Raw genomic sequence first — 21,120 nt, forward strand, 5'->3', positions numbered from 1 at the left:
AATATATTTTTAGAAACAACTATGTAAAAAGAAGGGAAGCCCATACATACCATTTAAGGAAGTATACGTGATGAATTATAATAATGTGCATGCAAATAACAAAAACTTTCAGATAACTGATGGGTATTTCTACAGAGAGAGGAAGAAGGGAATGAGGAAGAATACCCAGGAGGTTCCAACTATATGTGTTTTCTTTCTTTCTTTTTAAAGATTTTATTTATTCATGAGACACAGAGAGAGAGGCGGAGATGCAGGCAGAGGGAGGCACAGGATCCCTATGGGGAGCCAGATGTGGGACTCGATCCCAGGACCCTGGGATCAGGACCTGAGCTGAAGGCAGACGCTCAACCACTGAGCCACTGAGGTGCCCCATTCATCTAGGGGTAGAAATACAGAAATGAGTGGGGTACCTAGATGGGTCAGCTGGTTGAGCACCTGACTCTTGATTTTAGCTCAGGTGATAATCTCAGGTCCTAAGACAGAACCCTGTGACTGGCAGCACAGAGCTGGCTTGAGATTCTCCCTCTCCCTCTCCTTCTGCCCCGCCCCCACTCGCACATATATTTCTCTCTCAAAGAAAGAAAGAAAGAAAGAAAGAAAGAAAGAAAGAAAGAAAGAAAGAAGGAAAGAAAGCTATACCTTTCTTCTAAGTATGCTTCACAAATTCTACTAGGTGTGTAAAGCACTGGGTCATCTCAATCCTCCAAACCACTTGAAAACCATGTGCCCCATTTTTCCAGAGTAAAAAACAGACTCAGAGGAAGCTGACATCTGAACCCTGCTGGACTTAAAAGCTCAGGTACTTTCTATTATTCCACTCACTAGAGGGTATCATAGTCATTCAAAGAACAGATACAATTAAACAATGTTGTTTCTTTTTCCTCTAAATGGCACATTTAATAAGAAGATAGTTCTGCCTATTTGATGAACTACATCTTTCAGAAAAGCTAAGCTCCGGCTGATAAGAAATTTGCTTTGCACATGAGTGAAGAATGTGACTACTCTGCCCTTTTCCCCACTCTCCCTTCCTCCTCTTCTGTCTGGTGAGGAGGGGGAGAGGGAGAGATTTTATGGAAGACTACAAAGTAAGATTTTCTTTAAGAACTCTTGTATCTAGATGAACTTTATAGATATACTCAGAACATTTCATCCTAAAACAACAGAATATGCATTCTTTTCAAGTGCACATGGGACATTCTCCAGAACACATCACACACTGGGTCATAAATCAGACCTCAACAAATACAAAAAGACGGAGATCATACCATGCATCTTTTCTGACCACAACACTCTTGAAACTTGAAGTCAACCATGAGAAAAAATTTGGAAAGACCACAAATACATGGAGGCTAAATAACATATTACCAAACAATGAATGGATCAGCCAGGAAATCAAAAAGAAATTAAAAAATACATGGAAATAAATGAAAATGAAAACACAACTGTCTCAAACTTCTGGGCTGCAGCAAAAGTAGTCCTAGAGAGAAGCATATAACAATACAGGCCTACCTTAAGAAACAGGAAAAATAAGTCAATAAAATCTTAAAAAAACAACAGAACTACGGCCAATATCCCTGATGAACATGGATGCAAAAATTCTCAATAAAATACTAGCAAACTGGGGATCCCTGGGAGGCTCAGTGGTTTAGCGCCTGCCTTTGGCCCAGGGCGTGATCCTGGAATCCCAGGATCGAGTCCCAAATCAGGTTTCCTGCATGGAGCCTGCTTCTCCCTCTGCCTGTGTCTCTGCCTCTTTCTCTCTCTGTGTCTCTCATGAATAAATAAGTAAAATCTTTAAAAAATAAAAATAAAAAATAAAATACTAGCAAACTGAATCCAACAATAATATTAAAAGAATCATTCACCACAATCAAGTGGGATTTATTCCTGAGTTGCAAGGGTGGTTTAATATTTGCAAATCAATCACTCTGACACACCACATTAATAAAAGAACCATATGATCATCTCAATAGAGGCAGAAAAGCATTTGACAAAGTACAACATCCACTCATGATAAAAACACCAACAAAGCAGGTTTAATGGAAACATACCTTAACATAATATAAAGGCCATATACGGAAAACCCACAACTAATATCATACTTACTGGGGAAAACCTGAGAGCTTTTCCTCTATGGTCAGGAATGAGACAAGGATGTCCACTCTCACCCGTTATTTAACATAGTACTAGAAGTCCTAGCTACAGCAATCAGACAACAAAAAGAAATAAAAAGCATCCAAACTGGCAAAGACAGGATGCCTGGGTGGCTCAGCGGTTGAGCGTCTGCCTTTGGCTCAAGGTGTGATCTCAGAGTCCCAGGATTGAGTCCCACATCAAGCTTCCTGCATGGAGCCTGCTTCTCCCTTGCCTATGTCTCTGCCTCTCTCTGTGTGTCTCATGAATAAATAAATAAATAATCCTAAACAAAACAAAACAAAAAACTGGCAAAGTCAAACTTTTACTGTTTGCAGATGACATGATACACTATGTAGAAAACCCAAAGGATTCCACCAAAAAAAAACTGCGACAGCTAATACATACATTCACTGAAGTCACAGAATAGAAAATCTACCTACAGAATTCTGTTGTGTTTCTATACACCAATAATGAAGCAGCAGAAAGAGAAAATAAGGAATCAATCCCATTTATAATTATACCAAAACCAGTGAGATACTTAGGAATAAACCTAACCAAAGAAGTGAAAAACCTGTACTCTGAAAACTATGAAACACTGAAGAAAGAAACCGAAGAGAACAACAAAAAATGGAAGACATTGACATTCCATGCTCATGGATTGGAAGAACAAATATTGTTAAAATGCTTATACCACCCAAAGCAATCTACATATTTAATGCAATCCCTACCAAAATACCAACAGCATTTTTCTCAGAGCTGCAACAATATTAAAATTTGTATGGAGCCACAAAAGATCTCGAATAGCCAAAGCAACCTTGAAAAAGAAAAGCAAAGCTGGAGACATCACAATTCTGGACTTCAAGTATATTACAAAGCTGTAGTGATCAAAACAGTATGGCACTGGCACAAATATAGACACACAGAACAATGGAACAGAAGAGAAAACCCAGAAATAAACCCACAATTATAAGATCAATTAAACTTTGACAAAGCAGGAAAGAATATTCAGTGGGGAAAAAAATCTCTTCAACAAATGGTGCTGGGAAAACTGGACAGCAACATGCAACAGTATCAAACTAGACCACTTTCTTACACCATATACAAAAATAAATTCAAGGGCAGCCCCGGTGGCGCAGCAATTTAGCGCCGCCAGCAGCCCAGGGCGTGATCCTGGAGACCTGGGATCGAGTCCCATGTCGGGCTCTCTGCATGGAGCCTGCTTCTCCCTCTTCCTGTGTAGCTGCCTCTCTCTCTCTGTGTCTCTATGAATAAATAAATAAAATCTTAAAAATAAATAAATAAATAAATAAATTCAAAATGGATTAAAAACCTAAAGGTGAGACATGAAGCCATTAAAATCCTAGAGAATACAGGCAGTAACCTCTTTGACATCAGCCACAGCAACTTATTTTTAGATATGTATCCTGAGGCAAGGGAGACAAAAGCAAAAATACACTATTAGGATTTCATCAAAATAAGCTTCTGCACAGCAAAGGAAAATAACCAAAACCAAAAGGCAACCTACAGGGGCAGCCCGGCTGGCTCAGCGGTTTAGCGCTGCCTTCTGCCAGGGGCCTGATCTTGGAGACCTGGGATCCAAGTCCCACGTCCAGCTCCCTGCATAGAGCCTGCTTCTCCCTCTGCCTATGTCTCTGCCTCTCTCTCTCTCATGAATAAAATAAAATAAAATAAAATAAAATAAAATAGGCAACCTACAGAATGGAAGATATCTGCAAATGACAGATCTGATACAGGGTTAAGATCCAAAACTTATAAAAAATTTATTTTGGTGCCTCACTAGCTCAGTCAGTGAAGTATGTGACTCTTAATCTTGGGGTTATGAGTCTGAGCCAAGTACTGGGTACAGAGAGGTTACTTAAAAAAAAATAAGGGCGCCTGGGTGGCTCAGTCAGTTAAGCATCTGCCTTCAGCTCAGGTCATAATCCTGGGGTCCTGGGATCAAGCCCCATGTCAGGCTCCCGGCTCAGTGGGGAGTTTGCTTCTCCCTCTCACCACTCATTTTCTCTCTCTCAATCACTCTCTCAAATAAATACATAATTAAAAAATAAAATCTTAAAATGAACGTATAAAACTCAACACCCAAAAAACAAATGATTCAGTTAAAACATGGGCAGAAGACAAGAAATGACATTTTCCCAAAGCAGACATCCAGATGGCCAACAGACACGTGACAAAATGCTCACTATCACTCACCATTGCAAAAGAAACCTACAAGGAAACACAAATAAAACCTACAAGGAGCTATCATCTCACACCCATCACAATGGCTAAACTCAGTAACAAAGGAAACAACAGGTGTTGGTAAGGATGTGGAGAAAGGGGAACCCTCTTGTACTGTTGGTGGGGATGCAAACTGGTGTAGCCACTATGGGAAACAGTATGGAGGTTCCTCAAAAAATTAAAAATAGAACTAATCTATACAGGGCAGCCCAGGTGGCTCAGTGGTTTGGCGCCACCTGCAGCCCAGGGTATGATCCTGGAGACCCAGGATCCAGTCCCACATCAGGCTCCCTGCGTGGAGCTTGTTTCTCCCTCTGTCTGTGTCTGTACCCCTCTCTCTATGTGTCTCATGAATAAATAAATAAAATCCAAAAAAAAAGAAAAAAAAAAAAAAAAAGCCCTAACCGTAACCCTAACCCAGCAATTGTATTAGTACAAAATTAGGACAAAAATACCAATTCATTCAAAGGGATACATGCATCCTGATGTTTACAGCAGCATTTTCTACCATAGCCAAACTATGGAAACAGCCCAAGTGTCCATCAACAGATAAAAAGAGAAAGAAGTGGTATACTTATATACAATGGAATATTACTCAGCCATAAAAAGAATGAAATCTTGCCATCTGCAACAATATGGATGGATCTAGAGCATATAATGCTAAGCGACATAAATCAGAGAAAGATAACTACCACATGACTTCACTCATGTGGCATTTAACAAAACAAAAGAGCAAAATGGGGAAAAAAGGAGAGGCAAACCAAGAAAGAGACTCTTAATTACAGAGCTGATGGTTACCCGAGGGGAGGTGGGTGGGGGATGGTTGAAATAGCTGATGAAGATTAAGGGGTGCCCTTGTGATGAGCACTAGGTGTACTACTATAGTGCTAAGTCACCTGAAACTAGTATTACACTGTATGTTAACTAACTGGAATTTAAATAAAAACTTAAAAAAAAAAAAAGCAATTTCCGTAAAACAGAACAAGACAAAAACCTCTTTGATCTGATCTGCTTTGAAATAAGGGGCTTTAAGATCTAACCTAAAACCCTGAACTGCTAGTCCTCTTTATATATACTTACTTTGAGATAACTGTAAATTCACATGCAGTTTTAAGAAACAATACAGAAAGATCCCGAGTGCCCTTCTCCCAGAACCAGAATGCTGACACAGATGGCCAAGGAACAAGACAGTTGCCCCACCACCAGCGCTCTGGTGAACCTCTTCCTCTCAGCACCGTAGGAGTGAATCGTGAGGACCAGTCACAATGTGGCATAGGTGGCTCACCCTTCTGCACCTTGGCACCATCTTAACAAGAAGTGACTGGGGAAGTTGACAGGTTCCAGTGGGACCCCCAGCTGCCGGGCAATTGTCAGGTAGAGCAGGGACATGCTGATTGGGATTCCTGTTCTGCGAATCAAAACCTAAAGGAGAAAAAAAAATCCTTTAGCTTCACGAATAGGAACTATTATTTTCTCATTCCTTCAATGTAAGTTCTTACAGGGCACCCACTGTGCATGAGGAATCATGCTAGGTTTTTGTGGTTTAAGTGGATGAGCATCTGATTTCTTTGATCAGGGGTCTGCAGACTGCAGTCGGTGGGACATATCTAGTCCACTACCTGCTTTTGTACAGCCTGTGTGAGAAGAGTTTTTACATTTTTTAGCGTTTAAAAAAATAGTAAAAAAAAAAAAATAGTCGAAAGAATAATATTTCGTGACACATAAAAATCACGTGAAATTCAAATTTCCACGTCCATATAGGTTTCATTGGAACACTGCCACATTTGTTTGTTTTTGTAACCTGAGCAGTGAGGATACACAGCAAATGGCCTGCAGAGCCAAAACGTGTGGCCCTTTACAGAAAGTTTGCAGACCTGCGATTTAGGCTGTTCTTCCAAAAAGAATTAAAGACCATTTCAAGGAAAGTGTGTAAAATATGACAGCAAATAATTAAGGTAGCAAACAGGTCAACAGAATAAATTTGAAAACGGTGCCAAGGAGGAGGTACAAAAAAAACTAAGTATCAATGATATGGCTAGCCAAGTGTCCTCCAACCCTTCTACAGGCCAGTGCAGAAAAAAGACCTGATTAGTTTCACAGTTAGTGTTCATAAGATACAAACTGACCAAACCAAAAACCAAGTCAGAGAAACACCTACTTTTATACAGAAACTATCTCAAGGGTTTTCACAATTCCATAGTAGTATCTTTATAGTAGAGACAGAAATGAGTATCTCTGGGCACTGAGAGATGAAAAGACAATGTATTTGCTCTCAAAAACTATACAATTTTTCAGAAATGAGCTTTAAAAATACATATTATTGTTTTAATATACCCACATTTACCTGGTGCATGTATAAGTTTAGGGCATTATAATAATCCATCCGGTTCCCCTTAAACTTCAGTTGGTCATAAAGGACATAGTTCATGGCATCCAGCACCTGGCTCTGGAGCTCTATTTCCATTATCATGGAAGATTCACCTGAAACACAGAGATCTACTCTGAGGACACAAGCACTCCCAAAGTTGTGACCAATGTATCCCAACAACCCTTAACACACAGACATTGGCAGTGCCCCAACAAGACCCAGCAGAAACAAGTAATTAATTTAAAGTCTTTCACATTTCCAGGTGAACATGTGGTTGTGTCATTAACTGCTTTTCTGGTGACATACTAGAAACACCCTACAGAATTTCTCAAATTAGCCAATAGCTCTATTAGGTTTTCTTTTGCAAGTACAGCTGGATCCAAAGCAATTCCACACCTGCCTTGAAGGCCAAGCTGGGGTGTCGACTGTTTATGCCTCGAAGGGTTTTGCAAACAAGCTCCACGATGCTGTCAATCTGGGCCTGGATATCTTTGAGGCTGATGTCAGAAAGAGGATTGCAGTACTGGTCAATGTATACAGCACCTGGAAATGAATAGGAATTATTGAAAAAGTTCCTATTTTTATTCTTTTCTTATCAGTTTGTCACTTGGCCCGGGCTTCTGGGGCTAAAGTTCTTTGTACCATCCTACCACATAAACTTCATTCGTGGATGGCAGATATTGCTGCTATTACACAGAGAAGAGCAACACTCTAACAACAAACAAGTTTACACACTTTTTTTTTTTTTTAAATAAACCAAACCCTATCTCAAAGGTCATGGACTCAAAAAAACAGCATGTTCCCTATTCTATTACAAAGAGAAATAAATGCCATAAAGGACATCTTTCCAATAACTCTGAAGACATAATGGCTAAGACAGTTCCTTTACTTAAAAAAAAAAAAAAAAAAGGGATCCCTGGGTGGCGCAGCGGTTTAGCGCCTGCCTTTGGCCCAGGGCGCGATCCTGGAGACCCGGGATCGAATCCCACGTCGGGCTCCCGGTGCATGTAGCCTGCTTCTCCCTCTGCCTATGTCTCTGCCTCTCTCTCTCTCTCTCTGTGACTATCATAAATAAATAAAAATTAAAAAAAAAAAAAAAAAAAAAAAAGACTGAACGCCCTCAATGAGAGATTTCTACAAATTATACCCATCAAGGGGTTAATAAGTAAGTGAATTCTGGAGATAATTGTACTTTTGAATTAGAGAAACAGTGACACTCAGGGAACCAGCAGCAAAGACGTGTACAAGGTACATTGGAGACAGGGTCTCTGGAAAACTCCTGCTCAGCTCTTTACTGTCTTAGGCCATTTTCTAACCAAATGCCAAAGGGCTAACTTGGTCATTTGGTTAGAAGACATTTTCACTTGGGAAGCTGTAGTTATGACTTTTTTTTTTTTTTTTTTGAGTCATTTTAAATTCAAGAGGTCAGGATCTTGACTACCTACTCACACTGCAAGGAGTTGGAAGCAGGCATCAAGGGATTTGGACTCAGTTTTACCCCTAGCTAGGGAATGGCTCCTACGCTTTCCTGGGATGGAGTTTCCTCATTTGTTGGCTGAAGGACTTCCCCAAAGTGCATTCCATCCTAATGCTCTGATTCCTAGACTTTGTTAATGCTATTAGATTATTCTTGTCAGTCACCAAGGATCAAAACCCCAGAGCTGACTTCCACTTGCTCAACTACTTAAAAACTTCCAATGGCTACCCAGTGCCCACAGCACTGATTTGCAAGAGTTATTGAAAACCATATTATTACTTAATATTTGGAATGTGAAAAAGAAATGACTGTCTTCATAAATAAACTACAGAAAACAAAGCCTGTCAAATTACTGAACAGAAGATAGGCTGACTCTCCACTCCAGTACCCATAGAATATCCCAGGGTGGTGAGGCTGTTTGATTTTGATCAACTGAAACAGATTTTTCACTTCTATTTGGATAAGGACACTTTTACACACTCAAGAAGAGTCTACACCAGACACTGTGGAGGACACAGTGATCATAATAATGTACGGACAAGGGACACAAGAAATGTTAATAACCAGCTGGAGAACAAAATGCACAAACCTGAAATGGACACTATACAGTGGTTTACTAGTCAATGCTATTGCACGTATGCCTTCTGAGGTGAGTTAAAACCTGCAAGTGTTGTAGTAGTCAGCAAAAACCCAATGGAAGTTAAATTTGAACCGAACTTTCATGACCAAGTAAGATTTAAGAGGGAATTCTAAGAAAACGGGGATACCACTATTGAAGATATGAAGCCAGGAGGGAAGATAATGACCTGGCTGGAGCAAAGAGGGTGTTTTAGAGAGTACTGGGGAAAGGTCTGGGGTTCAGGGAAAGTCCAGATTATGCAAAGCACTGAACAGCAGGTTAATTAAAACAAAACAAAACAAAACAAAAAAACAAAACAAAAAAACCAAAAAACCCAGGACATTAGTTGGCCACACAGAGTGGTGAAAAGGCCAAGTTTCAGGCTGAACTGGTGCTAGGTGTCAGCAGCCCTGAGGCTCGAGATTGAAGTGCCACTTTGAAAGTGGCTGCCGGAAGTAGGGGTGACAACCTGCCTGACCACAGAAACAGAATGGGGACATAACCATGCAAACACTGGAAAGGAAGAAAACTGATGAACTGGTAAGTCAGAGGGGCCAGGGAATGAAAATGAAGGAATGGTCATAGCCGTACTTCACAACCACAATTTATGGCAGTGCTTATGTAATATGCTAGGAATTTAAATTCGTTTAAAAAAATGAAGTCACATTTGTTTTTGTCTGACTTAGCAGGAACAAAGTTACTCCCCTCCTCATTTCTGTCCACTCGACTTCTTTCTCACTTCTCATTATGAACAAGCCAACTCACTAACATGCAAGAACACCTCGGCCTCATTAAACTCCGACCAGGAGAGGTAAAGGGATTTGCTGAAGGTCACACGGAGACAAAATTGGACAAATTTATTTGACTTGGAAATGATGCTTCAAAGCTTGGAAAAAGAGAATTTAACCTCATTAGCTAACTTACTAACCTCGTGCTTTGAACCGATGGTGCATCTTTCCAAAACACTATCTCTTCAGCTGACAGCCAAACATTCTGGCAAAATCTTAGCTCTAAAGTTTAACAGTTTTGCCTGCCTAAATGATCAGAAACCCACTTTTCCACTGTTCCACCTTCAGGGATGATCTCCCTGCTCTGAGGAACAACTTAGCTGCCTGTCGAAAGATCACTTGTAGAGTCTCACCTTCAAGATACGATTCATAGTCATCAGGCTGCTGAAGAAATGCCTTAAGGTTATTTAAAATTTTCTGTTGGCGTAGGTAGTAAAGAATTTTTTTAGCATAGTATTTCCAGGTCAAAGCTTTTCTGGAAAACAAACAAACACGTCAATGAGCATTAAGATACTAAAGCCTTTGACCTTATTTTTTACTTTGAGCTACTCCTAGGATGCAAAGAGCCTACTTAACAAGAAAAATGTAAGTCGTTCGTGTCCACATAGTACTTTTTATCCCAGAAGCAGACAGCACAATTCAAGACTTTGCATTTAGAAGTAACAGTAAGTCATTCGTGCTGAAATCCAAGAAACACTGACCTGTTTGGCTTCAGATTTACTAAAAGGAAATCCAAGAGAAAACTGAAGAGCTGGGGTAGCTGGCTGAGGCTCAGAAACCAGAGGTGAAGTGTCTGGAATCCTTTGCTGGCCCCTGGGCACCTGCTTTAGGAAACTCAGGCCTTGGCCTCCTGCTTTTCTCCTTCTACGCTCACTGCCATGGTGATCTCATCCCGTCTCATGATTTCAAATATTCTCTCCACTGACAGCCCTCAATTTATTTTCCAGTACTCATTGCTCCTCTAAACTCCAAACCTGTATATCCAACTGCTACTCCACACTCCGACTTGGCTATCTGGTGAATTCCTTAGGAGGGCTTCCCCTCCCACAGTCATCCCCCTCAGGGAAAGGCAACTCTGCCACTGCCATCAGGCCAAAAGCCTTGGCGTTCTTGCCTCCTTGCTGGCTTGCTCAGAGGCCACACTCACTCCGTCCACCAGTGCTACTCGTTCTATCTTCAGAGTCCATTGGACATGTGAACACTTCTCACTAACTCATTTAAGCCGCCACCATCTTTTGTCTGTATTATAACAGCATACTAAATGAGCTTCCGGCTTCCAATGCTGCCCTTCTATAGTCTCTCTTCCACACGGTAGCCAGGGTGCTTCAGTTAACGTGGTTGAGTCACAGCACAAAAATCCTCTGCCCCAAATTTTCCAGGGGTTTTCCACCTTGCTCAAAGTAAAAGCTGAAGTCCTAAGGATGACCTAAGAGGTTCTTTAAACTCTGGGCCCCTCAGCCCTCTGACCACAATTCCTGCTACTCCCTGCCCCCACTAGGCTCTGGCCACCCTGGCTTCTCTGCTGTTCCTTCATCACACCTGATGGTGCTCACCTTGGGCCTCAGCACTCTCTGCTCCTTGACTGGAACATTCCATCCCTAGAGATGTGCATTCTGTGCCCTCGTCTCCTTTCAGATTTTCATTCAAACGTCACTTTTAGTAAGGCCTTCTTCCCTCACCCCAAATACTCTTCCCTGATCAGTATTTGTTTATGGGAATTCCCACCTTCTTATGTAATAAACCATCTTTACTTGGTTAGTGACTATCTCCCCCACTAGAATGGAAGCCCCATGAAGACAAGGCTCTCTGTGTTGTTCACTGGTGTATCCTCAGTGCCCAGGATAGCACCTGGCACATAGTAGATGCTCAAATAAATGCTTGCTGAGTGAATGAAATGCTTCACCAGATATTCCAAATGTACACATGGATCATGGGAAACAGGAGGGAGACTGTGATTAGTTTTTCTGTGACTTCGGGGAAATAAAGGACTGTCATTCTCAGTAAATGAAAATCAGCAGGGCTAGGTTCTATCAGCCTTTCAATCTTTAAGTTGTAAAGTATGTCAGTCTAGAAAATTTTATGAAACAAATCAGCAACCTAATGAATTAAGCTTAATGCAGGATTATAAGGCAAACATCCTTGTATCCACCACTCAGGCCAAGAAATGACTTCGCAGATGCCCCAGGAGCCCTCTGGGGCCCTCTCTTCCCATCTACAGCCATCACAACCCATACCTCCATGCTCATCTCTGCCTCACCAAATGTACATCCCTGAGCACTCTACACTAGCCCGTTTTGAGGTCATTCATGTCTCTTTATCCACAGGATCCCCCTCCATCTTTTCTTTCCCTTGCACTTTGTTGAAGAAACCTGGTTGTGTGACCTGCAGTTTCCCACAGTCTGGAATTTGTTGACTGCATCCACAAGGTATGGGTTCACATGCTCTTCTGTCTTCTGAATTTCCTGTAAATTGGATGTAGATGCTTGGTCAGATTTAGATTCCATTTATTTGGCAAGACTACTTCACAGGTGGTAGTGAAGTCCTTCCATCAGGAGGCAATCATGCCTTAGTTGTCCCTTTTGGTGATGTTAGCAGCCACTTCTCCTCAAAGCCCAGGTCCATTAATTCATTAGAGGTCGCAAAGTGGTGATCCTCTAATTCCACATCCTTTCTTCAGTTATTAGCTAGAGCATTTCTATAATGAATAATTTCCCCTCATCTACTATTGGATTCCCCCAATGGCACAATATCCAGGAACAGCAGGATAAATGCTCCCATCTTTCCTTTTATTGTTTTTCAAAATAATAATAATTTGGATTCTTATTATCCTCCAGAGGTGAACAATTAGTTGTCCCTGAGTATTATTATGAACTACCAGAGCTAAACACAGTTGGGGTGTTACAACCCATCTCAGTTTATTAACCACACTTCTGTTCAAATCACATCTCTGGCCAATGGAAGAAAGCCTCTCCACATTGGTCCCTGAACACTTAGAACATGAAGTATCGCTTACAACATGAAGTATTGGTACTTCTCTTGATATCTGGTTCCAGACTTCCAAGATGCTCCCACCCTCATATTTTTACAATTCCTATATCAGACCTAGAATCAGCCCTTTCCCCCAAAACATGGCTTCTTTTGATGGGAAATGGTATATCAAGACTACCATCTGGGTACTAGGGATCATCATTTTCTACTAGGTTGGTTATTGTTTCTAGACCTTTTAAATGGACAAAAATAGTAAGTCTAGTGTATCTATGTACACACACACACCCCTACATATTTTTAAATGTATTTCAGGAATTCATACTGACACTTCTAAATCAAATTCACAACTGTATAGTTTTTACCATCTTCTATTTTATATCTCCAATCTTTTCTTCTTCCAGGAATACCTCCCTTCTCCAGGATACCAGAGATGAATTAGAGTATCACCTAGGTACTTATTTGCTTTATTCCACATCTCTCTCTTTCTCTCATAAAGACACACAAAGCCCAGCCACAGAATAACAAGACCAGTATTTTCATCAGCTTGATGAGTACTGAGAACCACTAAATATTTTGGTTATATTCTCCCCTATTCTCTACTCATTTAAGCAACCGTACTAGATCTATACTGAAAAGGCTTATGGCCTTTTCAATACTTTCTACCCTATTAACTGTCACTTGGACTTAATTCTACAAGTAAATACATATTTAATGCTCACCGCTAGTCCTTGTGTCATTGTCTCTGGTTGTTTGAAGCTCATTTTCTAGCACATTTCTCATGAAGGGCTCAAAAGTCCCCAAGTCCTTGCAAGTTGGTAAGTTTGTCTGCAGCCTTTACACTTGGAAGTCAGTTTGGCTGGATATAAAAATCCTTGGCTGACATTTCTGATCCTTGAGCATCTTAAATATGTTACTCTTTTTTCCTCTGACACAGAGCAACTGCTGAAAAGTCTGATGGTATTCTGATTTTCTTAACCTTATAAATGACTTCATCTTTTTTGTTTGGATGCCCAAAAGACTTTTCTGTCTTTAAAATCCAGTAGGTTTACTGAAACATGTCTCAGTGAGGGTCACCTTGGGTAATTTTCTCAAGTAGACCATATGTCATTTTCAACATGAACTTTATTGTACTTTGAATACAATATTGAACTTTATTAACTGTTTATTTATTGTTTCAAATCTTTATTGCAAATGTACTCTCTTTAAAGATCACACAGAACACCATAAATACAAGATGTTTTCACATATCCAGAGATTGGTGCTTCAGCATTTACAGAAAATTATCCTTCCTTCCTATGATTTCCATATTTGCCCAATAAGCATTTGCTAGGAATGAATATGAACAGGGTCCTTCAAGAACACTGGCACCCCAAAATATTTTCAAATGTGAGAGTATTCCCTGTCATTTAAAAATAACATTGTTTTAGGCTCAAAATACACGTCAGGCCCAGAAGTGACATATCTATGACCTTCACTTCTAAAAAGACTGTAATAGTGTACTTTTTAACTGGCTGCGCATATTTAGTCATGTTTGCCAATTTGCTACATTAAAAAAAAATCAGTATTTTGTTGTTATTTAACATTTCTTTGCAGAATGAATTTAAAGATATATACAGGATTCTAAGCCCCTTCACTTTGCTCTTCTGTGAATGTCCTCCTCTGTATCTTTTTCAATTTCTTCTTAGAAATTTAAAAAAATTCAAAAAAAAAAAAAGAAATTTAAAAAATTCTGTTGACATTCTTTACAGTTTCTTTGGTCATAAGGAAGTTTATTTTTCATCGCAAAACCCTCTGTCTGTATTCTTGCATTGCTTTTCTATTATTAGTTAAGTAGGTCTCCCTAGATTGGACACAGTCTGCTATTTTATTGAGGGATTTTCATTGTGATAATTTTAAAATCTGGGTTATTTAATCTTTTGGAACTTAATTTTTGTATATGATTCAAGTTTTACTTTCTTCCAGATGAACATTCAGTTATTTCCAATAACAATCATTAAATATGCCATCTTTTCCTTCTGAATTTAAATACAGTATCTTGTTTCTGAATTATTCTTTGCCACTGATGTAGCTCTCAACTTTCATTTAAACATTACATTGTTTCAAATATTGTTAGCTTCATCTATGTCTTATTATCTAATGATTCAAGTTTTACAGTGTGATTACTTAAAAATTGTTTTTTTCTAGTTCTAGTGAATTAATTCTTCTTGACATATTTTATGACAGTATCATCCAATTAAAAGACACTAAAAACCCTCCTGTCCCAAAATTTTTTTGGATTCTAATTGGAATGGTACTAGGGTTATGTGTTAATTTTAGAAGAACTGACATTTTTGTGATGGTAAGTCTCCCCACTCAAGGACGCATTATCTTTTATGTTTTTTCAATAACATTCAATAGTCTGACCTCGGACATTCATTCCTAGGAACCTATTACTTAGAAATGAAACTACAAAAAAACATCATCCTCTACAATAACACAAGATGGAGAAGAAAGTGGTTGCTCATCAACAAATTATAGTTAACTATAATATATACTGTAAGACAGTATATAGCCATTAACAAAATGAACTTGACTTTTTATCATTAATTCAATTTCCAAAGGTAATGGTGAACGGAAAAAAAAACAAAAGACACAGAAAAGCACCTATTTTATGATCACAATTCTGTGAAATAAATGATCTCCCTCCATGACCACATGTATGGATATATATCAGCATGGAAGAACACAGGCTAAACTGTCACCATTAATTACAGGGGTAAAGCAGGGAAAGCCAATGCAAACGGAGGGAGTATGGAGGAAGGGAGAAACAGCATAAAGAAGAGGAAACAAAGTCTGCACTCAACATCAAATCAAAACTAAAACAACCAATAAACTTAGTACACATGACACTATGTTTATGTATTTGAAAGTATACACACATATACGTAAAAAAGACAGGTCAGCTTTTATTTTTAAGGCTGCACAATACTGACCATTAGATCATACTTCAATTCATTTATAGATAAACCAAAATAGAAACGGAAAAATGACCTCCGCATCTGAACTCATCCAAGGCCTAGAATAGTGGCACATCTTACCTTTCCCCTACAGTTGTTCCACTGATAGATATTTCTCTCTCTTAAACCTCTTTAAAAACAAGAAAAATCCTACACCTTGTTTTTGAGATATTCCACAATGAGCTCTCTTAAGAAAGTTGCTAAGCTAGCATTCTTATCTTCCATCATTAATAGTTTCCAAAACTTTTAGAGCAGAAAATCTTCATAGGTATGCTAAACTGGAAGCCAAGCCATCTTTTAGTTTTAGGTAAACCGAAAACTAGCCTTCATACAGGAAATATGAGCATAAAATATTTTAAGCAACAAACAAGAGATAATGGATTCTTCTTGATCAGGAGAGATAAAAGAAAGGTTCAACAAGATACCTATAACCTTCATGGCCAAAGTTAAGATTATTTCTTAACAAAATTGAGAAATTGTTAAAAAGAAAAAAAAAAAAACAAATCATTCAGTAAATTAAGACATGCCTAAGAAATTAAAAAAGAAAAGAATTCAATCCATAACAGACAAATTCGGTGATGACAGGTAGAAAGTGGTTTATATTACTAAATGATATAATAGATACAAGTGCCAAGCATAGTATTTGACCAGTAGTAGGAATAAATACTAATTCTCTTTTCTTTCCAAAAGGATTTCTGCAAGGTTTAAGTGTCAATTGTCTCAGTGTATTTACATTATTTACACAGAATTTTTCAAAACTATAACTATGGCAAGACATGAAATATTTGGAAAACATATCCCAGGGTTCGGCCACATAGAAATTACGGCAGTTAATTCTGGGCATTATTATAAGAATGAACAAAAAAACCAATCCCTGCTAAAACTATGACTTACCTTCCTTCCATATTTAGGATACACACCAATTCATCCTCAAAAAATATCTCTGGTCCCTCAAGATTCTCAATGTCACTAAAACCGTTACAAGGGACCTATGAAGAAGACATATAGAAACAGGCCTCAATAACACTCTCACACACAAATCTGAGTTGCAAACAGAGATGCTCATGTGCGTGAAAGTGGTAACAGCTGTCCCACACTATCCTGCACCACCCACTATGGGTGGAAAGTAACATGTAGAATAACAATAATTTGTTCCGATCTTACTGTCAGTTGTAAATTAGTGATATTTTCACAGTCTGGAATTCCTGAAAGTGAATACTCCAGCGTTCTAATGTAAAGGAAAATAGCTCTGAAACAGGATTAGAAATACAAAATATCATAATTTACAACAATGATTTCAAGCAATTTATGTTGTACTCAAGTAGGAGTAGAGGGCCAGAAAGAGAAGTCTAGTACTCTGGGCAACTCACTTAACCCACTGGGCCTATTTTCTCCTCTATAAATGGAGGCGGTGGTACCAATGAGCTTTAAAATTCTATTACTTCTCCCACTTTGTTTTGAAAGTATGCAGGAAATTTCATGTCAACCTGTGTGCATGCAGAGAACACAGGAATATAAGGATCCTGAGCCAAAGTAATCATCCACCCACAGATCAATCTTAAGTATATTCCTGCTATGTTCAAAGTCCTTGACATATTTCTAATTAGGCAGTAGTACAGGGAAAGAGGGAGCTAAGGAAAAAAACAACAATTCATCATTATTAGACAAACACACAGGCTGTTAAAAATGCACACAAAACCAGCTGGACTAGAAGTAGAGGTTGCAAACTAGTAGCCCATGAACAAGGGCATCAAATACATCTAGCATCCAAATACATGTGTGTACAAACACATCTGTACAGGTTTAAAATTTGATATGAATGCTTTTGGCCAGGGCATGGCTTACCTAGAATAGAACATAAATTCTGTCCATCCTAATATCAACCAACATTTATAGAAATTACACTGGGGGCTCCTGGGGGGCCCAGTCAGTTAAGTGTCCAACTCTTGATTTCGGCACAGGTCTTGAGATCAAGTTCTGCTTCTGGCTCTGCGCTCAGTGCCCAGCTGGCTTGCCATCCCCTCCCGACACCCTCCACTTGCTCTGACTCTAGCTCCTGCTCTCTAATAAAGAAATAAAATCAAAAAAAGAAATGAATTACACTGGAGGATATCTAGCTTTATTCTCTACAGGGGAATAAGTTCAAATTTGTCCAAAGTTCAGATTTTCCTTTTCAAAACTTGAAAAGCCTTGAAAATGTTTCTCGTGTGAATCCATGAAATAACATTAATTAAAATTAGAAAACACGAAATTAATCTGGGTGCCCTGCTAGCTCAGTCAGGACAACATGCAATTCTTGATCTCAGGGTTGTTAAGTTCAAGCCCCATATTGAGTGCAGAGATTACTTAAAAAATAAAATCCTAAAAAACAGAAAGAAAGAAAAGAGGAAGTAATCTTCAGTAAACCAGGATAGTAAAATAAATCAGGGGCGCCTGGCTGGCTCACTCAGTAGAGCATGTGACTCTTGATCTCAGGGTCCTGAGTCCAAGCCCCACACTGGGCATACAGTTTACTCAAAACAAAACAAACCTCAAACCCAATAAATAAATAAATCAGACTGGCTCTACTTCTAGACCCTCAATCAGAAATAAATTTAAAATATTAGTGTGAACTACTTCCCAGAATTACAAAAAGTTAAGACTCATGACCTAATACAGAAACTCCTGAGATACTCTGTGGGAAAACAAAAGCAACAACAAAAACCCAGGCGTTTCAGCAATATTTTTAAGAACCACAAAAACTTTTCAGGGTTAAAGAACACTAGATAATTTAACAGAGGGAGTAAGAATTCTTATTTACAACAGATAGTTTCCAGTTCTGTTATCTTAAGAAATAATGCTATTCACTACTGATTTAGAACCTGCAAAGCCAGAGAGAAGAAAAAACAAACAAACAAAAAAAAAAACTGAGTTTCGTCAACCCTTCTGGGAAAACAACTGGGTGAAATCTGTAGTGTTCCATCCCTGGTGATCCCTTAGCTCAAGCGGAGGCTGTAAAAAAGATGTTTAACCTCCTCAGAAGAGACATAATGCTGATCCGGATCCCCTCTACATTGTGCTGTGGGTCCCTCCCTCCCTCTCCACCCCCATTCTCTCTCTCTGGCTTTAGAAAAAGTAAAGCTGGCAGGGACAAATGGCTTCGTGTTGCTGGAGAGGAGGACACAATGACTCTTGCGGCCATCTAAGTGAGTCAGGGATTGGGAGAGAACTGAAAAAGGGCTATCAGAAGGAGCTGGATGAGCTAATGCCTACGGGCCCGGACACACACACACACACACACACACACACACACACACCCGGCTACCAGGCAAAAGAGGGGGGCGGGCGGGGCGGGGGCTACATCAACAGATCCTTACGTGCTCTGAAAAGAACCTCTTTGAGAATGAGGCTACAATCTTCCGGGCTTCTAACCCAGCTTTTTGCCGAACTTTATACTCCTCCAGCCAATTGACGTAGTCGGTGGGGCTGTAGTGTTTCATAAGGGAAGGCCACCTACAAGGAGAGAAACACCCTCTCAGCTTCACGGAGACACCGAAGGCGGCCTTGAGAAACAGGGGCAGCAGGGGCCCCGGCGGGGGACCCAGCACGCAGCTCGCCGCATGACCTTGGGGGAAGCAGGCGGAGGAATGCGGGGTCTCCACTGCCCATCTAGGAAATGGGGGCAGCTGCAGCAACAATAACAGTGACGACCGATCGCGCCTCCCAAGAGCCGGGCCCTGTGTCAACGCTCCTTACGCATCATCCATGTAATGACCGCAGTGAAACACGGGTCTGGCGATCCCCGCGTAAAGTCGATGAACCAGGCTCAAAAGAAAGGGAAGTGGCCACCCCCCCCCCAAGGTCATCCGGCAAGTGTGCGGGAGCCAGATTTACCCGGGGTCCCACCCCGAGGTCCGTGCTGCGGGCCCGCGGCCGGGGATGCTGCGTCCGCCTCCCCGGCTGCGGGCGCGGGATCCGTGTCGGCGCGCTAGCCCGGGGCCCGGCACAAAGGAGCGCGCAGGGCGGCCCGGCGGCGGTCCCCGCGGCGTCGCGGTGCACGGCGGGCCCGGGCCGCGCAATCCGGGCGGCGGCGGCGGCGGCGGCGGCGGCGGGGAGCCCCGGGGCCCGGGGCCGGCGGCCTGGAGGCCTTTGTCTGCCGGCCCGCCGAGGGGGTCCGGGGGGCCTCCGCCGAGGGGGTCCGCGCGGGCGGCGAGGCGGGGGCGCGGCGGGCGCGGGCCGGGCCCGGGGGGCGGGGGCGCGGGCGCGGGCGGCGGGCTCACCTCACCCGGAACTGCTCCTTCCACACCTTCCCGCTACTCTGGCACAGCTCGCGCAGCCGCCGGCAGGTGCTGGACACGCGGCCGATGTCGGCGGCCGTCAGCGAGCCGCTGCACAGGATGTACTCTAGCACCTCGCCGGGCAGGTTGACCAGACAGCTGAGGCCCGCCGCCTCGGGCGCGGCCTCCTCCGCCAGCGCCGGCACCACCTCCATCGCGCTGTCGACCGCTGCCGCCGCCATCTTGTCCGCGTACCTGGGCCCGCCGCGCGCGCGCGCCAGGGCGCCCCGCCTCGCCCCGCCCACCCGCCTCGAGGGGCGGGCCCCGGGATCGCCCCGCCCACCCGCCCCGTGGCCACACCCCCTCTGCCCGGGCCGCGGCTGGCGGCTGGCGGAGGGAAACACGTTCTTTTTTTTTTTTTTTTAATTGGAGTTCAATTTGCCAACATATAGCATAACACCCGGTGCTCATCCCGCCAAGTGCCCCCCGCAGTGCCCGTCACCCGGTCACCCCCACCCCCGCCCTCCTCCCCTTCCACCATCCCTAGTTCGTTTCCCAGAGTTGGGAGTCTCCTGTTCTGTCTCCCTCTCTGATATTTCCCACTCATTTTTTCTCCTTTCCCCTTTATTCCCTTTCACTATTTTTTATATTCCCCAAATGAATGAGTCCATATAATGTTTGTGCTTCTCCGACTGACTTACTTCACTCAGCATAGTGCCCTCCAGGTCCATCCACGTCGAAGCAAATGTGGGTATTTGTCGTTTCTCATGGCTGAGGAATATTCCATCGTATACATAGACCACAGCTTCTTTATCCATCATCTCTCGATGGACGCCGAGGCTCCTCCCACAGTTTGGCTATTGTGGACATTGCTGCTAGAAACATCGGGTGCAGGGACACCTGGGTGGCTCAGCAGGTAAAGCACCTGCCTTCAGCCCAGGGCCCGATCCCAGGGCCCGGGCTCAAGTCCCACGTCGGGCTCCCTGCATGGAGCCTGCTTCTCCCTCTGCCTGTGTCTCTGCCTCTCTCTCTCTGTCCTCTCATGAATGAATAAATAAAATCTTCAAAAAAATAAATAAATAAACATCGGGTGCAGGTGTCCCGTATCTTTGGGGTAAATTCCCAGCAGCGCCATTGCAAACTGTGGTGTGGCTCTGGGAGCTATGAACCTGCGATCTTTTTTCTTTTCTTTCTTTTCTTTTCTTTTTTTTTAAAGTTTTTTTATTTTTATTTATTTATGATAGTCACAGA

The 21,120-nt window shown here is 41.7% G+C and overlaps 1 protein-coding gene across 2 annotated transcripts in view; it reads right to left on the minus strand.

Moving 5' to 3' along the window:
• Positions 1 to 20,170, minus strand: part of FBXO21 (F-box protein 21) — a 46,342-nt gene extending 26,172 nt beyond the window's left edge. Inside the window, exons 1-7 of one of the 2 annotated variants that reach the window (XM_026015902.2) lie at positions 19,873 to 20,170; positions 18,970 to 19,105; positions 16,508 to 16,602; positions 9,983 to 10,104; positions 7,142 to 7,288; positions 6,722 to 6,858; positions 5,663 to 5,799 (exon numbers count right to left, since the gene is read on the minus strand). In XM_026015902.2, coding sequence (XP_025871687.2) covers positions 5,663 to 5,799; positions 6,722 to 6,858; positions 7,142 to 7,288; positions 9,983 to 10,104; positions 16,508 to 16,602; positions 18,970 to 19,105; positions 19,873 to 20,111 — 1,013 coding nt within the window. In that variant the 5' untranslated portion in view covers positions 20,112 to 20,170. The remainder of the gene's footprint in view (positions 1 to 5,662; positions 5,800 to 6,721; positions 6,859 to 7,141; positions 7,289 to 9,982; positions 10,105 to 16,507; positions 16,603 to 18,969; positions 19,106 to 19,872) is intronic. The other variant, XM_072722929.1, reaches the window with a different exon arrangement.
• Between the last annotated feature and the right edge of the window lie 950 nt (positions 20,171 to 21,120).

The sequence above is a fragment of the Vulpes vulpes genome, chromosome 10 (genome assembly GCF_048418805.1).
Source record: "Vulpes vulpes isolate BD-2025 chromosome 10, VulVul3, whole genome shotgun sequence".
Taxonomy (NCBI): domain Eukaryota; kingdom Metazoa; phylum Chordata; class Mammalia; order Carnivora; family Canidae; genus Vulpes; species Vulpes vulpes.